This window comes from Carcharodon carcharias, chromosome 3 (genome assembly GCF_017639515.1).
Source record: "Carcharodon carcharias isolate sCarCar2 chromosome 3, sCarCar2.pri, whole genome shotgun sequence".
In the NCBI taxonomy this organism is placed as follows: domain Eukaryota; kingdom Metazoa; phylum Chordata; class Chondrichthyes; order Lamniformes; family Lamnidae; genus Carcharodon; species Carcharodon carcharias.
The window spans coordinates 81,486,215-81,504,892 of NC_054469.1; the positions used below are offsets into that span (position 1 = coordinate 81,486,215).

Below are 18,678 nucleotides of genomic sequence, written 5' to 3' on the forward strand. Positions count from 1 at the left end.
TTGCAAGCCTATGATTTCCTACCCTGCCTTTCCTGTGACTGAAATAAAGGCATTCAGAATACAGCTTGTTTAAAAGTCTTGGAAAAATCAGAGAAACTTCCAAGTCCATGCAAGCTGATGATGCTATCTTCTTTGATTACAAGTCCCACATTGCATGCTGGGAAATTCTACACATTCTCATTTATATGTGGTTGGTAACGCCTTATGTTCTTGGAAGGAGAAGCAATGCTTTTGAGGCATCTAGGGATTTTGAAGTTAAAAAATTTAATGTATTCAAATACACACAATGACTGCTCACTGTTTGAACTTGTTACCAAGAAATAAGTTTGTTTAAAGCCTTATTTTGGACATTGTGATTCCAATTACTGAAGGAAAAATGGCAGATGCCTTTTTTTCAAAAATACTTTGATCATTTTATTTGCAGCTTCTAGGTTTGCATTTTTGGTTTTTCATTGTCAATTTTCTGGTTACTTTCCTTGGACTTCATATTTCTGTTTCTCACTTCTTTCATTCTGACTAATTGATTTGAGATACAGTGTAGGGGTTCCCCTTTTCCCTCAGAGACCCACCCCACACACAAGTTCGTGACATCAGATTCACTAGTGTATGACTTGAACAGAATGACCAGCGAGACAATTTTCTTCTGATAATTCACAATTGCTTTATTGAATCACCCACAACCCCACAGTACAAAACCCGAAATTTAAAACCACCTATTCCCAGTATTTGACACACAGTTACCACTTCTAGGTTAAAACTTACAAAAACACAAGCAAAACACCACATGCTGTCCTGAAACCTTAAAAAAAATCCCTCAGATCAATATCACCAAGAAATGGCTGAAACAAGGTGCTAGTAAAACGTATCAAGTTTTTGCCCCAAATTTCACACAACCCTCAGACCAATATCACTATGATTTGGCTGAAACTTACAATCCCCAACACGGCTGGTCTGTCTAGTGTTGACTGTAGGCCTGAGTCAAGGTGATCAAACTCGACCCAGATGCTCAGATCTGCTCTGCTTTTATAGTAATTTAACTCCGACATGTCAAAACCTATTTCCTGTTGTTCCAATGACCATTTAGTTGATTCCACACAAAGTCCGGACAAATGTCATCAGCTCCTGCTGATAAAACAAACTGTTGAAACAGTACTGGGTTTTCCATGGAAGGTGTATCCAGACGAATTTTATCAGTTTTCATTGTATGAACAATTCTCCTGCTGTTTGAGGTAGCACAGTAATAGCACAATAGTGGCACTTGGCTCCAAAGTTGATGAAGGCTAAATTACCCAATTCCAGTTTGTGAATAATGTCTTGAGTATATTGTATTGATGATATATCCTTTGTGCCATTGTATTGGGTAATCAGACTTCTTGATTGCGTTAGTCAATGTCCAAACCCTTTTGATGAATCACTGTGTTTGCACTAAATGTCTAAATTAATTCCTTGCTGCCCAGACCTGTGCTACTGACTGCAGCTTATCTTTTTGAAATTTATAGTTCCAAAACATGCCTGTGCGTTTGAAATTATATTCCATAAATTTCCAGTTGGAGGGGATTTCGATCCTATTAAAGCTTGATACAGAAGCAAAATAGTGTGGATGCTGGAAGCTCTCAGCAGGTCAGGCACTATCTATGGAAAGAGAATAAGAGTTAACATTTCAGATCAGAACCTTTCATCGGTGATGAGAAGGAGCTGTACGCTTGATGCAAGATTTTTAGTGAATTCTAATAGATCTGTGGGTTTGTGCACAATAAATTGGAGAATATAATCTTGGAGAGCTGTCACTGATGATGAATTGCTTTCATTATGTCTCACATTTTCTTTTCCCATCCATCCAACCAACTCTTCATTCTCATCGCTGATCCCACCTCTTCCCTTTTAAATTGCTTAGTTTTTTTGTCCTCCCCTTCATTGTTGAAAAACTTGACCCTTCAATCTCCATCCATTTTTCCCCCATTGCTGCTTGCCCCTAACAGAAATGAACTTGAAACCATATATATCCCTACTTCTAAGTCTTGTGCTAATAGCAACTTTGCTATAGTGTGCCTCTTTGAGGATATGGCTGGTGTCTATTCAGTGCACATGACCCAGCCAAAGGAATCACTGCTGACTCGAGGGCAAATATGCTGGAGATCCCTGCAAACTAGAATATTTTTGTTAAAAACAAAAAAACTGCGGATGCTGGAAATCCAAAACAAAAACAGAATTACCTGGAAAAACTCAGCAGGTCTGGCAGCATCGGCGGAGAAGAAAAGAGTTGACGTTTCGAGTCCTCATGACCCTTCGACAGTCTGTCGAAGGGTCATGAGGACTCGAAACGTCAACTCTTTTCTTCTCCGCCGATGCTGCCAGACCTGCTGAGTTTTTCCAGGTAATTCTGTTTTTGTTTAGAATATTTTTGCATTCGGCACTGTCTTGCCAGGAGATGCCCAATGTTTGAGGAAATGGCGTTGAAAGCTGTCCTGCCTTAGCTTGTAAAAGTTGGTCATGCTTTCCTACTGTAGGGTGCTGAGAACACAAAACAAAAACAAAAACAGAATTACCTGGAAAAACTCAGCAGGTCTGGCAGCATCGGCGGAGAAGAAAAGAGTTGACGTTTCGAGTCCTCATGACCCTTCGACAGAACTTGCGTTCGAGTCCAAGAAAGAGTTGAAATATAAGCTGGTTAAGGTGTGTGTGTGGGGGGTGGGGAGAGAGAGAGAGAGAGAAGTGGAGTGGGGCTGTGGTTGTAGGGACAAACAAGCAGTGATAGAAGCAGATCATCAAAAGATATCAACATCAGTAGTACAAAAGAACACAGGTGTTAAAGTTAAAGTTGGTGATATTATCTAAACAAATGTGCTAATTAAGAATGGATGGTAGGGCACTCAAGGTATAGCTCTAGTGGGGGTGGGGAGAGCATAAGATTTTTAAAAAATTTAAAAAAAAAAAATTTAAAATTTTTTTTAAAAAATAATGGAAATAGGTGGGAAAAGGAAAATCTTTATGATTTATTGGGGGAAAAAAAAGGAAGGGGGAAACAGAAAGGGGGTGGGGATGGGGGAGGGAGCTCACGACCTAAAGTTGTTGAATTCAATATTCAGTCTGGAAGGCTGTAAAGTGCCTAGTCGGAAGATGAGGTGTTGTTCCTCCAGTTTGCTTCACTGGAACAATGCAGCAAGCCAAGGACAGACATGTGGGCAAGAGAGCAGGGTGGAGTGTTAAAATGGCAAGCGACAGGGAGGTTTGGGTCATTCTTGCGGACAGACCGCAGGTGTTCTGCAAAGTGGTCGCCCAGTTTACGTTTGGTCTCTCCAATGTAGAGGAGACCACATTGGGAGCATCGAATGCAGTAGACTAAGTTGGGGGAAATGCAAGTGAAATGCTGCTTCACTTGAAAGGAGTGTTTGGGTCCTTGGATGGTGAGGAGAGAGGAAGTGAAGGGGCAGGTGTTGCATCTTTTGCGTGGGCATGGGGTGGTGCCATAGGAGGGGGTTGAGGAGTAGGGGGTGATGGAGGAGTGGACCAGGGTGTCCCGGAGGGAGCGATCCCTACGGAATGCCGATAGGGGGGATGAAGGGAAGATGTGTTTGGTAGTGGCATCATGCTGGAGTTGGCGGAAATGGCGGAGGATGATCCTTTGAATGCGGAGGCTGGTGGGGTGATAAGTGAGGACAAGGAGGACCCTATCATGTTTCTGGGAGGGAGGAGAAGGCGTGAGGGCGGATGCGCGGGAGATGGGCCGGACACGGTTGAGGGCCCTGTCAACGACCGTGGGTGGAAAACCTCGGTTAAGGAAGGAGGAGGACATGTCAGAGGAACTGTTTTTGAAGGTAGCATCATCGGAACAGATGCGACGGAGGCGAAGGAACTGAGAGAATGGGATGGAGTCCTTACAGGAAGCGGAATGTGAGGAGCTGTAGTCGAGATAGCTGTGGGAGTCGGTGGGTTTGTAATGGATATTGGTGGACAGTCTATCACCAGAGATTGAGAAAGAGAGGTCAAGGAAGGGAAGGGAAGTGTCAGAGATGGACCATGTGAAAATGATGGAGGGGTGGAGATTGGAAGCAAAATTAATAAATTTTTCCAAGTCCCGACGAGAGCATGAAGCGGCACCGAAGTAATCATCGATGTACCGGAGAAAGAGTTGTGGAAGGGGGCCGGAGTAGGACTGCAACAAGGAATGTTCCACATACCCCATAAAGAGACAGGCATAGCTGGGGCCCATGCGGGTACCCATAGCCACACCTTTTATTTGGAGGAAGTGAGAGGAGTTGAAGGAGAAATTGTTCAGTGTGAGAACAAGTTCAGCCAGACGGAGGAGAGTAGTGGTGGATGGGGATTGTTCGGGCCTCTGTTCGAGGAAGAAGCTAAGGGCCCTCAGACCATCCTGGTGGGGGATGGATGTGTAGAGGGATTGGACGTCCATGGTGAAGAGGAAGCGGTTGGGGCCAGGGAACTGGAAATTGTTGATGTGACGTAAGGTGTCAGAGGAATCACGGATGTAGGTGGGAAGGGACTGGACAAGGGGAGAGAGAAGGGAGTCAAGATAACGAGAGATGAGTTCTGTGGGGCAGGAGCAAGCTGAGATGATCGGTCTACCGGGGCAGTTCTGTTTGTGGATTTTGGGTAGGAGATAGAAGCGGGCCGTCCGAGGTTGGGCGACTATCAGGTTGGAAGCTGTGGGAGGGAGATCCCTCGAACTCAAGTTCTGTCGAAGGGTCATGAGGACTCGAAACGTCAACTCTTTTCTTCTCCGCTGATGCTGCCAGACCTGCTGAGTTTTTCCAGGTAATTCTGTTTTTGTTTTTGTTTTGGATTTCCAGCATCCGCAGTTTTTTTGTTTTTATCTCTGCTGAGAACACAAGCCTGGTATATGCAGAGCTTTGTATTTTTGGTTAGTTTGCTGTTGGTCCACATTTGCTTTCTCAACTTCGCCAAGGCCATAGCTGTCATGTCAATCTTAGTGCTGATTTGGGCATCCAGGGACAGGCTGTTGGTGATTGACCACGTCTGAGATACAACAACATCTGTAAGCAAGACCTCAAGTTGACCAGGATCAGAGTCGAAGCATGGGATGTTCTTGGTGCTGCCTGGAGATGAGTAATTAGGAAGGGCATGGAAAAAGCACAGGACAAAGATAAACGGCCAGATGGCGGAAAAGAGAGCCCAGTGGAGGGAAAACATATGTTGACTTCGGGCCAACACTATATTTATCTGTGCCAGCTGCAGAAGTGATTGCTACTCAAGTCGGCTTCTATAATCACTACGGAAGATATTCAATCCAAAAGTGACATACATTCCAGCTGCAGTCCATCGTCTCCTGAGACAGTCAGATGTCTACTATTATCACCTCTACTAAGTAGAGGTATTTCTTCCTTGAACCTTAAAGCAATGGTGAAACTGCGGTTAGCAGAACATGAAATTTGATTTACCTTCCTGGTCAGACGGTGAACAGGTTATCTGGGCTGCTTCTTTATGTATGTAAAAATGGCGAACATCTGCAAGTTGCTTTGAAATAAAGATTTGCCCAGAATTCCCCCTGAAGTAAGTATTCTATTCAAACTTTCCATAACTCTTTTTTTTTTTTACACATTCATATGATGTGGACATTGCATCCAAGGCCAGTATTTACTGTGCATCCCAAATTGCTCTTGAGAGGGTGGTGGTGAGCCACCTTCTTAAACCGCTGCAGTCTGCATGGTGATACTACTCTGTGTACTTGTTAGGGAAGGAATCCTGGGATTTTTGACTGAGTTAAAAGATGAAGGAAATGTGACTATATTTCCAAATCAGCATGCTGTGGGACTTGGAGGAGATGGCCTTCCCATGTGCCTGCTATTTTTGTCCTTCCAGGAGATAGAGGTTGTGGGTTTGGGAGATGCTGTTGAAGAAGCTCGAGCAAACTGCTGCTGTGCATCTTGTAAATGATGTATGCTGAATGCTGCATCCGTGATGAGCTGGTGGTGGAAGGAGTGAATGTTGAAGATCCTAGATGGGGTGCCAGTCAAGAGGGCTGCTTTTTCCTGGATAATGTCAAGCTTCTTGTGTGTTGTTGGAGTTGCACATATCCAGGCAAGTGGGAATCTTCCATCACACTGCATGTGCCTTGATGGTAGAAAGGCTTTAGGAAGTTAGGAAGCGTGTTACTCGCTACAGAATACCCAGCCTCTGACCTCCTCTTGTATCCAGAGTATTTATGTGGCTGGTCCAATTATTTTTTGGATCACTGGTGATACCCAGTAATTTGATGGTGGGGACTTCAGTGACAGTAATCCTGTTGAATGTCAAGGGTAGGTAGTTAAGGTGATCTCCCGTAATCGGGAGAATGGGGTTGAGAAACTTATCAGCCATGATTGAATGGTGGAGCAGACTGGATGGGCCGAATGGCCTAATTTCTGCTCCTATGTCTTATGGTAATTGCCTGGCACTTATGTGTGGGCATAAAGGTTACTTGCCAATTATCAGCCCAGGCCTGGATTTTTTTTTCCAGGTGAGGAGGCATGAATGGAACTGAGCATTGTGCAGTCATCAGCTAACATCCCTACTTCTGACCTTATGATGGGAAGAAGGTCATTGCACCAACTTTAGAGGTTGGGTCTGAGACACTGACCTGAGGAACTCATGCAGTGATGACCAGGGACTGTGGTGATTGGCCTCCCACACCCACAACCGTTTCCTTTTGTGCTCGGTATGCCAGTGGGCATTTATTTCCTCTTGATTCCCATTTAGGGTTCCTTGATGTCTGTCTTCACCTCTGGAATTCAGCTGTTTTATTCGAGCTTGGATAAGGCTATTACGAGTCCTGGAGCAGAATGGCCTTGGTGTAGCCCAAACTGAGTCTTGGTTAGCAGGCTCTTGGTGATTACGTGCATTGTCAACCACATGTTCCATCACTTTGCTGATTGAGAATAGATTGGTCAGATTGGATTTGTTCTGCTTTTTGTGGCCAGGATTAACTGGGTAATTTTCCACTTTGTTGGGTAGATGCCAGTGTTGTAGCTTTACTGGAACAGCTTGGCTGGAGGTGTTGCTCGATCTGAAGCAGGTCTTCGCTTTAGCCGAGATGATGTTGGGGCTCATAGCATTGCTATGCAGTGAGGTCAGCCACTCCTTTATTACCTTGAAGCAAGTTGGCTGAAGACTGGCATCTGTGATGTTGGGGAGGTTGGGGGGTGGGAGATGGATCACCCACCTGTTACTTCTGGCTGAAGATGGTTGCAAATGCTTCAGCCTTGTATTTTGCCCTCCTTTGCTGGGCTCTAGTTCAGTTGATGTGCCAAGACCACAAGACTTTTATTGAATTTGTTGGTTGTGGGATCGCTTGGTTCTGTCCGCAGCTTGCAGCGTCTATTTTTAGCTTGTATGTACTACTGTGTTTACTTTCACCAGGTTGGCACCTCATTTTTAGGTATGCCTGGTTTTGCTGCTGGCATGCTCTCTTGCGACCCCCTTTGAACCAGCGTTGCTTCCCTAGCTTGGTATTGGTAGAGTGAAAGATGTCCAACCATGGAAGTTACAGATTGTGGTGGTATACAATTCTGCTGATGGCCCCCAATACCTTATAGATGCCCAGTTTTGAACTGCTTGATTTGTTCTGAATCTCTCCCATTTAGCACTGTGATAGTGCCGCACAACACGATGGAGGGTATCCTTGGTGTGGAGATGGGGCTTTGACTTCAGAGCGACTGTGTGCATTGATGAGTCCTACCAGTATTGTTATGGCCAGATGCATGTACCTCAGGTAAGTTGGTGGGGATAAGGTGAAGTAAGTTCTCCCCTCCCCCCAACAACTCATCCTCCACCCACCCATATATTCAGTGTCTCGCCATCTGATGCAGGCCCAGTCTGGCATCTATGTCCTTCAGGGCTCCGTCAGTAGTGGTGCTACCAAACCACTCTTGAATGTGCATTGAACTTTGGGTGGGAGACTTGATTCTGTGCCCTTGCTGCCCGAAGGTAGTGCTTTCACATGGTGTTCAACACCAAAGTGGAGTACAGATTTAGTAGCTGAGGGAAGACATTCGATTGTAATTTTTTTTTTGTAGTAATTTGATACAACTGAGTGGTGTGCGAAGTCATTTCAGAGGGCTGTTTAAAAGTCAACCACATTGCTGTGGATCTGAAAACATGCAGTCTACAGGGTGAGGATGGCAAATTACTTTCCCTAAAGTATACTAGTAAATCTGATGGGTTTTTTTATGGGAATCCTGTAGTTTTGTGGTGAGCGTTACTGTTCCTAGCTTTTCTTTTTTATACCAGGTTTATTTAATTAATTGAATTTAAGTTCCCAGCAGGCTTAGTGGGATTTGATCTTGCTGTAAAAGGTTGTTGTGCCATAATTCTGATTTTGCTTTGAATGTGCCTGAACAACTTCAATTAAAAATTCTATTCTAAATTCTTGAATGACTTCGATAAACTTTTAAAAAATCTTTTGCTTTCATGTGCACAAGTGTCAGATAAGTCTTTTGTGGACTGAAAGGCATGACACTATTTATGGCATTAATAGGTTATCAGGCTGAGGTTGAACTTTTAACTTCCAACACAATGTTTTGCTCAAAGGAGAATGCACAGAATGCACCACTGTGCTCTTCTATCCCTTCCAAAGGTGGAAAATAAAATGCCATCAGACCAGTGTTTACAAACTAAGACTCCTTGACTGTCTTTACTTGAAAGATCAAAAAACTCCAAGCAAACTCTCAAAATAACAGTTGTTTTAAAATTCAAATAAACTGCTGGAAAAAGTGTTTTTTAAAACTAGAATCTGTCCTCAAGGGATCAGTATTTTCAGAATGGTTTCTTGCAGACTTGGCCGAGTAATAGCAACTTTGAAAGATCAACCAAAAACAGTGAATTTTTCCAATGAGAGATAATATGCTTGTATTATGACACTTATTTCAGATAAGATATTAAGCTGAGGCCCTAACACTTCAGGTGAAAGATCCAGTAAGGCTACTCAAGAATAGAGTTTTGCAGTGTCCTGCCAAATTATCTGTTGATCAACAAACTAAAACAGATGGAACTGGACATCTATCTCATTGCTGTTTGCAGCACCTTGCTGTGTGTGAATTGAGTGTCACTATTGCCTACCTGACCAGAGTATAACTAATTCAGAAGTATGATTTTGGCTGTGATGGGCTTTATGATATCCTGAGTATGCAGGTGCTGGTGGTGTGACCTGAAACTGGTAAACAAAAAGCTGAGAAGTTAAAAGCAGCATATCTTGGTGTCCATATGTATGTAACTTAACACAAATTAGAAGGCAAGAAAAGCCAAATACTGGGTGAACTTGGAAAAATGCTTCTTACATGCTAAATGCACCTCATAAAACTACTGGGAGAATCAATGTTTTGCTTCAGTTGGGTGAGTTTTTTTGTATGCATTTTTATGTTTAACCTTCCCTGTATTCTGTTATCCAGATCCAATTCATTTGGTTCAGGCAAGACCAGCTCCCCTAATAACATCACCAACTCCTTGTGTGTGCCAAAATACAGAGACATATTTTCAATCACCTGGATTTCCTGGATCAGCTCTTCAATATGTACAGGCAAGTTAAATTGAGAGCCATTTTTATTTTTGTGTACAGCTTTTACCTCCATTTTAAATACTTAGCTGCTGTAAGTAAGTATTGGTTTTATGAAGTGTGGTTTTTAAAATAACTTTTGCTAGATGCTGGTGACTGGGAGGAGTTGAAAAATTCATACTCTGTCTTGCAAATGTGCCAAAAGAATCCTGCCTGATATTTTTACGATCGAGTTGCCCTTGTAATTCACCAGCGCTATAAATAGGGAAAATTTTATTTCTTTTAATTCTTTCATGCGACGTGGAGATCGCTGACTAGGCCAGCATGTATTACTCTTTTTCCTTATTGCCCTTGAACAGGTGGTGAGTTGCTGCCTTGAACAGCTGCTCCATGTTGTAGGTACACACAAAGTGCTGTTAGGAAGAGAGTTCCAGGATTTTGACCCAGCGACAGTGAAGGAATGGTGATATAATTCCAAGTCAGGATGCTATGTGACTTGGAGGGGAACTTGCAGGTGGTGGTGTTCCCATGCATTTGCTGCTCTTGCCCTTCCAGGTGGGAGAGCTTGTCGATTTGGAAAGTGCTCTCTAAGGAGGCTTGGTGAGCTGCTGCAATGCACCTTGTAGGTTGTACACACTGCTGCCAATGTGCATCAGTGGTGGAGGAAGTGAACGTTGAAGGTGGTGCACAGGGTGCCAATCAAGCAGGCCGCTTTTGTCCTCGTTTGGACCAAGGCTGTAGTGAGGTCGGGGCTAAGTGGCCCTGGTGGAACCCAAACTGCGTGTCAGTAAGCATGTTATTGCTGAATAAGTATTGCTTGATAACACTGACAACGATCCCTTCCATCATTTTGATGATGATTGAGAGTAGACCGATGGGGTGGTAATTGACCCAGTTGGATTTGTCCTGATCTTTGTGGGCAGGACATACCTGGGCAATTTTCCATATTGCTGGGTAGATGTTAGTGTTATAGTTGTAACGGAACAGCTCGACTAAGGGAGGAGCTAGTTCTGGAGCACATGTCTTCAGTACGATTGTTGGAATGTTGTCAGGGCCCATAGCCTTTGCAGTATCCAGTGCCTTTGGCTGTTTTCATGATATTCCATGGAGTGAATCGAATTGGCTGTTGACTTGCATTTGTAATGCTGGGAACCTCAGGAGGAGGCTGAGATGGATCATCCACTCAGCACTTCTGGCTGAAGATTTTGCAAATGCTTCAACCTTGTCTTTTGTACTGATGTGCTGGCCTCCCTGATTGAGGGTGGGCATATTTGTGGAATTTATTCCTCCAGTTAGTTGTTTAATTGTCTGCCACCATTTATGACTGGATGTGGCTGGGCTACAGAGCTTAGGTCTGATCTGTTTGTGGGATTGCTTAGCTCTGTGCTCCTTTCACTGTTTGGCTTGTAAGTAGCTCTGTGTTGTAGCTTCACCAGGTTGACACCTCACTTTTAGGTATCTGGTGCTGCTCCTGGCATGCCCCCCTGCACTCTTCATTGAGCCAGGGTTGATACCCTGGCTTGATGCTGATGATAATGGTAGAGTGGGGGATATGCCAGTCCATGAGGTTATAGATTGTGGTTGTATATGATTCTGCTGCTGCTGCTGATCCACAGCACCTCATGGATGACCAGTCTTGCATTATTAGATCCATTTGAAATCTATCCTGTTTAGCACTGTGGTAGTGCCACACAACATGATGGAGGGCATCCTCAATGTGAAGATGGGACTTTGTCTCCACAAGTACTGTGCGGTGGTCACTCCTACCAATACTGTCATGGACAGAGGCACCTGCAACAGGTAGATTGGTGAGAACAATGTGAAGTGTGTTTCCCTCTTGTTGGTTTCCTCACCACCTGCTGCTGACCCAGTCTAACAGTGTTTAGAACTTGGCCAGCTCAGTCAGTAGTCATACTGAGACACTCTTGGTGATGGTCATTGAAGTCCCCCACCCATTGTACATTCTGTGCCGTGGCCATCCTCAGTGCTTCCTTCAAGCGAAAGTCCAACATGGAGGCAAACTGATTCATCAGCTGGGGTGGGGTGAGGTGCAGTAAGTGGCAACCAGTAGGAGGTCTCCTTGCCCATGTTTGATTTCATGCCATCAGACTTGGTAGGGCCCAGAGTCGATATTGAGAACTCGCAGGGCAACTTCCTCTTGACTATATACCACTGTGCTGCCATCTTTGGTGGGTCTGTCCTGTTGATGGGATAGGACATACCCAGGGACGGTGATGTCCGGTACATTGTCTGTAAGGCATGATTTTGTGAGTATGACTTGTCAGACTGTTGCTTGACTAGTCTGTGGGACAGCTCACCCAATTTTGACACAAGGCCCCAGATGTTAGCAAGGAGGACTTTGCAGGGTCGACATGACTGGGTATAGAACCATGGAAAAGTTACGGTGCAGAAAAATGCTATTCAGCCCATCCTGTCTGCACTGGCAAAAAAAAAAGAAAAACTAGCCACCCATCATAATCCCACTTTCCAGCCTTAAAGGACAGACCCACCAGAGGTGGCGGCACAATGGTATGCAGTCAGGAGGGAGCTGCCCTGGGACTTCTCAACATTGACTCTGGACCCTATTAACTCTCATGGGATCAGGTTAAACATGGGCAAGGAAACCTCCTCCTGGTTACCCCTACCGTCACCACCACTGTCAACCCTCCCACCTCAGATGCTGAATCAGTACGCCTCCGTATTGCTTCCTTCAAGTGGAAGCTCAACGAGGATGGCAAGGGCACAGAGTGTACTCTGAATGGGAAACTTCAATGTCTGTCACCAAGAGTGGCTCAGCAACACCATTAATGACCCACCTGGCCGAGTTCTAAAGACTGCTAAACTGGATCAGCGGCAGGTGGTGAGGGAACCAACAAGGGAAAAATATACTTAAACCTCGTCCTCGCCAGTCTACCTGTCACAGATGCATCTGTCTGTGACAATTTGCTGTTTCTGGTGCCTGGGTCAATCCATGTGATCCATCTGGTTGCATTTCCTTTTTGTAGACTTGGTGGCAGATTGATACAACTGAGTGGCTTGGTAGGCCAATTCAGAGGGTGTTTTAAGAGTCAACCACATTGCTGTGAGTCTGGAGTCACATGTAGACCAGACCAGGTAAAGACAGTAGATTTCTTTCCTTAAAGGACATTCGTGAACCAGATGGGTTTTTCCCCAACAATCAACAATGGTTTCATGGCCACGATTACCAAAGCTTGCTCTTAATTCCTGATTTATTAATTAAATTTACATTCCACCAGCTGCTGTGGTGAGATTTGAGCCAGTGTCCTCTGAGCATTAGCCTGGGCCTGTGGATTACTAGTCCAGTGACATTATCACTATGCTGCCGCCTCCCCCCAAATCCAAATCCATTGTTAACCTTCCTATTCAGCTGATCCTAATGCAAAAATATTTGATTATGTTATTAACAATAAGCTGTGTTTTGAAGCCCCGGATAAGTTTGAGTAAAGGAACATATACCTGTTGGTTTTACATGTCATAGAGTGAGAACTAAGGTGCTTCAACCCCATATCAATATAGCATTGTTATGGGCCATTTAATTTATATCTGAAGGCATTTATTTGATTAAAAGTACTTTCACTGTTAACAATGACTATATTCCATTCTTACTACTTCCTTAATTAACATATTAATTGAGTTTCTGTAAATTAGGTGGAATCATTTAACACAATTACATCTTTGGAAGTGCATTGACTATGTAAGGAAATGTATCAGCTGTTATTGAATCATAGAATAATATGGCACAGTAAGAGGCTATTCAGCCCATCAATTCTGTACAGGCTCTTCTGAAAGAGCAATCCAGTTAGTCCTGCTCACCCATTCTTTCCCCATATCCTTGCAATTTTTTTCTCCAACTATTTATCTAATTCCTTTTTTGAAGGCTAGAATTGAATCTATATCCTCCACCTTATCAGGAGTACTGACCACGTGTTGCATAAAAGTTTTTCCCCTTGTTCCCTCTGGTTCTTTTGCTTATCACCTTAAATCAGTGCTCTCTGGTACTAACCCTTTTAGCCTGTGAAATAGTTTCTCTTTAACTCATTGAAAACCCTTCATATATTTTGTGCATCTCTATTAAATCTTCTCTTAGCCTTCATTGCTCCATGATGAACAACCCCAACTTTTCCAGCCTGTCCACATACCTGTAATATGTTACCGCTGGAACCATTTTAGTAAAGCTCTTCTGTACCCTCTCCAAAATGTTTCCTCTTTCTCCTGCCAGTGAAAAACGATATGGGGACAGGACTTCTGCCTCTGGATCCCACCACCATTTTAAAGACATCACACCTCCAATCATTGACATGAAAGTTCAGTTCAGCATGTCAATAGAAAGAATGAGCAGATCGTTAAAGTGTGATGCCAGAATTGGACATGACTCCAGCTGGGGCTAGAACTAGCATTTGTGTGTTTACATAACCTTCTGGTTTTGTACTCTGTGCCTCTATTTATAAAAGAAGCCCAGGATTTGTGTCCTTTATTAATTGCTTTCTTAACCTGTCCTGCTACCTTCAAGATTTGTGCAAAACCATCCCCAGGTTTTTCTCTCCTTGCATCTCCTTCAAAATTGTACATTTTAGCAATTATTGTATCTGCTCATTCTTTCTATTGACATCGTGGGCTGGATTTTTATAATGGTGAATTGGAGGCAGGATGCCTTTAAAAATAGTAGGTGGGAGCCCTGTCCCCATTTCCGGTGGATGTGATTTTTGCTGGCATGGGAAAGGGGAACTCAAACTGTGGAGAGGCATTTAAACTCAGTGGCCATTTAAATCGGACCCAATTTTAGTCACACTGGAGGCCTTACTGAGTGATGGCTGGAGGCATGAATATAGATAGAGAGTGTATTTAAGTTGTGTTCACCTGTATGATTAATTGAGCAGTAACTTTGCTGTTTCAAGTGTTGGCAGAGCAAAAGATGGGAGAGGAGGGTGGGAAGAGAAAGGGAAAACCCCTCCATATCTGTCAAAGCATCTGACATCCAATACTGCCAGGCTCACTGGAAAAGGATAATTTTGTGAAGGAAGGCTGCTATGAAAAATGGGTGCTGTATCTTCCCAAATCAAGGCTTGTAGAGGCAGGACAGCAGCAGCATGCTGCCAGAGCCAGGATACCCTGATGGCAGGAGGCAGAGCCACCAAAGGCAGCAGCAGGGAGGAGGAAAAAATACTATCCTTGAGGGCAAGGTGTACTGGAACTGCCCAAGCTACCTGGGTATGTTGAAGCAATGGTGCAGAATGATATGAATGTTGAGAGAAATGTTACTGACTTGTGCTATGGTGCAGGAAGACCCGGTGCCTTGAACAACCAATTGCTATTCCCTCCTGGTGGCAGTCAAAAGTGGTGATGGCCCTAAATTTCTGTGGCTGGAACATTCCAGGGGTCTGCTTGCAGACTTTTGTGGAATCTCAAATGGCCGCCCAGGGATGCATTACCTCTGTCACAGATGCCCTATTCTGTGACAGTGCCCTGTTTGCAAGGGTTGTGGAATACATCAGCTTCCCCATGGATATGGCGTCACAAGCATGGAGGCGAACGGACTTTTAAACTATATTCAGCTTTCTCTAGATTGAGTACATGCATGAAGTTAACAGGGCATCAATGCGACTGCCTGAAAAATTCATCAACTGAAAGGTTTTCCAGTCCATCATCATGTAGATAGTCTGTGACCAAACTCAGACTTTTCTGCACGAATGGTCATGTTTCCCAGGTTCATTCATCCTGAGGCAATTACACATGTCTAAAACTATTCTGCCATACCCCCCCGAGTCTGTGACAGACTACTGGGTGACAGGGGTTACTCAGTAAGGTAGTTGCTCTCTCCTTTTGTGTGCACTGGTCAGAACCCCAATGTCGCTATGTCTCCAGCCACATACTGAGGAGGACGTTCATTTAGTGAGCTGTTGAAATGTGCTTTCGATGCCTGCACTTTTTGGGAGACACCCTCCAGTACTCGCCTGCAAGAATTTCCAGCATGGTGGTAGTCTATTGCATGCTCCATTAATTTGACACAGTGAATGGTGAACTCCAGCCCTTGCAAACAGAAATGAGACTAATGGTGATATTTCTCGAATGTTGGACTAGGAGAATTATTTTGCACTTGGACTACTGACAGACGATCTTTTTGTATTGACGGTGAATTGCAAGGACTCATTTTAATATCTCAAATTTAAGCATGAATATTTTATAAATTGGATTGAGTGCCACATATTCGTTCTGCTGAAGCTGAAACATGATGTCTACCCACATTTCCTTTCCATTGCAGAACTTTTACCAAATATGACGTAAAAACAAAATGTTGGAAATACTCAGCATGTCTGGCAACATCTGTGAAGAGAGAAACAGTTTTGGTGAAGGGTCAACTATCTGCAAGGTTAACTCTTACTCTTTCTCTCCACAGATGCTGCCAGACCTGCTAATTATTTCCATTTTCTGTTTTAATTCCAATTCCCTGCTTGTGTGGTATTGTTTTTCCAAATATGCAATCTATTCCAGACATTTGTCTCAAGTTTAAACAGATCACTTAAATAACTCAGAAGAGAAGCCTGCCCCCCACAATATCCGAGCTTGATTTTTGTTTTGCTGTAGAGGGAACTTACAAGCCAAATCTTTATGGGGATCACTCCCAGGTACAGGAGTTTAATAAAACTGCTATGAAATGTATGATACTCTGTTTCTCCATTCCACTCAACATAAAACCTAAACTTGGCTTTAATAAGTTGATATTTGTTTTACTGACCTTTTTGTCTCAGCAAGGGGAACTACTTTTGCATTGGTTGTAGGCATTCTGTAAGGCTGTTGGTGATAAAACTGTTTGCCCAGCCACCTGAAATATTTCTTGCTGTTTTTCAAATTGTGTCATGGGACCTTTTATGCCCATCCCTACAGGAAGATCAGGGTTCAACTTAATAACCCACAGGGACTACATACTGCAGATAGCAGCGGATAAAACAACTCAGTTATTCCGGCCCCAAAAATTGTGTTTTTGTCCAAACTTGCATCAGCAGTCAGCCTTATAGTAGTAAGGTCTGGTACATGCAAGGTTAATGTGTGACTGAGTAGAGTACTGCCCAAACGGTGGTGTAAGAAAGCACATGGCCCAGAGCCAGGGTCAGTCTAGAGATGGATAGAGTTGTGTAAAGACCTAGGATGGAGTCAGCTCCAAACTGTGCTAATAAAGACTTGCTGTTAATATACTCAAGTCGTGGTGTCCGAAGCAGGATTCTTCATGGTGCAGCATCCGGATCAAAAGCCCTTATCTTCACAAGAATGCAGAAAAACTAAGGATTCTGAACTGAAACAAACTCCCAACTGAAGCTACAGACGCGGAGAAAAATTCACCAGAAAGACAAATCTCCAGAGACAGAAGAGCCTGGAAGCAAAATGGTAGAAATTGTACTCCAGCATAAGGCTCCATTGAATTCCCTTAAGCCCAGCTTCACCAAACAGAGAGCTCAGCCCGCAAGGATGAGAAAAAATTTTTAAAATTCCATGCCAGCCAGTCCTGAAAGAACACTTTTCATTCATTCAGCCAGAAACACCATTTGAAAGAAACCCATGGCTAATCCCGATCCCTGACTGAGTCTCAACACATGGCTCCCGAGTACAGCAAAAAACTAAATTAATAATTAAATTCAGGTACCTCACGACAATCCGATTTCCTTTTCTAGGTGTCCTGACTCGCAATGCTATGCTGCCAGCCAACCCATGAGCCATTCAGGCAGAAGCATGCCATGGCCATTTTGGAATGCCCACCCATAATCAGCAAGCATGGGAAGATCCATTGTTCGGCCTCAATTTTTTGCCCCACAAATGCATGTTTTACTTATTTTTATAACTGGGAGCAAGGGATCAAGCAAGCAATATGGGCTGTGCTACGTAGATGCTTATGAGTTTAAGTCATACCTACACAGTGCTCCGGTCTGGTGGCCAGTGTTGAGTACCACACTTTAGGAAGGATGTTGTGGCCTTGAATAGGGTCTTTTCATGGGATGTGAGTGTTGCTGACTAGGCCAGCATTTATTGCCCATCTCTAATTGCCCTTGAAGGTGGTGAGCCACCTTCTTGAACTGCTGTGATCCATGTGGTGTAAGTGCACCTACAGTGCAGTTATGAAGGGCGTTGAATATTTTGAATCAGCGACAGTAAAGGAATGGTGGTATATTCCCGATTTCCGGATAGTGTGTGGCTTGGAGGGGAGCTTGCAGGGGTTGATGTTCCCACACATCTGCCCTTGTCCTTCCAGGTGGTAATGTGGTAGGTTTGGAGGGTATTGTTGAAGGAGCCTTGGTGAGTTGCTGCAGTGCATCTTGTAGATGTATGTACCACTGTCACTGTGCATCAGTGGTAAGGGTATGAATGTTGAGGGTGGAAGGGATGCCAAATAAACAGGCTGATTTGTCCTGGAGGGTGTCAAGCATCTTGTGTTGTTGGAACTACTCGTCCAGGCAAGTGGAGAGTATTCCATCACACTCCTGACTTATGCACTATAGATGGTGGCCAGGCTTTCAGGGTTCAGGAGATGGGTTACTCTCCACAGAATTCCCAGCCTCTGACCTGCTCTTGTAGCCACAGTATTAAAATGGTAGCTACACACTGGTGCAGAGGAGGTTGATACTAAGGGCGTGGAACTTAGTTATGCAGAGAGACTAGAAATTGTGATTGTTTTCCTTGGAGCAGAAAAAGTTGAGGGGAAATTTGATGGAGGTATTCAGAAGTCATGAAGGGCTCATGTTAAATTAAATAAGAGAAACTGTTTCCAGTGGCAGAAGAGTTGGCAATTATTTTATGATGATTGAGAAAAGAATCGGAGGTGACATGAGGAAACTTTTTTTTGTGCAACAAGATGCTATAAGTTGTGGAATACACTGCCTGAAAGGGTGGTGGAAACAGATACAGCAGTAAATTTCAAAAAGTAATTGGATAAATACTTAAAGGGCAGGGCTGTAGGATTAATTGGACAGCTCAGAGTCAGCACAGTCACAGGGTGATTGGCCACCTCCTGTGTTATATCATTTTGATCTCTTTTCCCCCAAGCTTGATCCTAGCCATTCCCTTTTTTCTTTCTTAGCTGATAATTTCTTTGTATAATTGGTTTACATTTAACCTTTTAATACATTTATGAAGGTCATATGTTTATTTTACTTAATGTTTAATAA

The 18,678-nt window shown here is 43.7% G+C and overlaps 1 protein-coding gene across 1 annotated transcript in view; it reads left to right on the forward strand.

Moving 5' to 3' along the window:
• dazl (deleted in azoospermia-like) overlaps window positions 1-18,678 on the forward strand; it is a 198,076-nt gene that overhangs the window by 112,145 nt on the left and 67,253 nt on the right. The window contains exon 7 of the mRNA XM_041183964.1: window positions 9,402-9,529. Coding sequence (XP_041039898.1) covers window positions 9,402-9,529 — 128 coding nt within the window. The remainder of the gene's footprint in view (window positions 1-9,401; window positions 9,530-18,678) is intronic.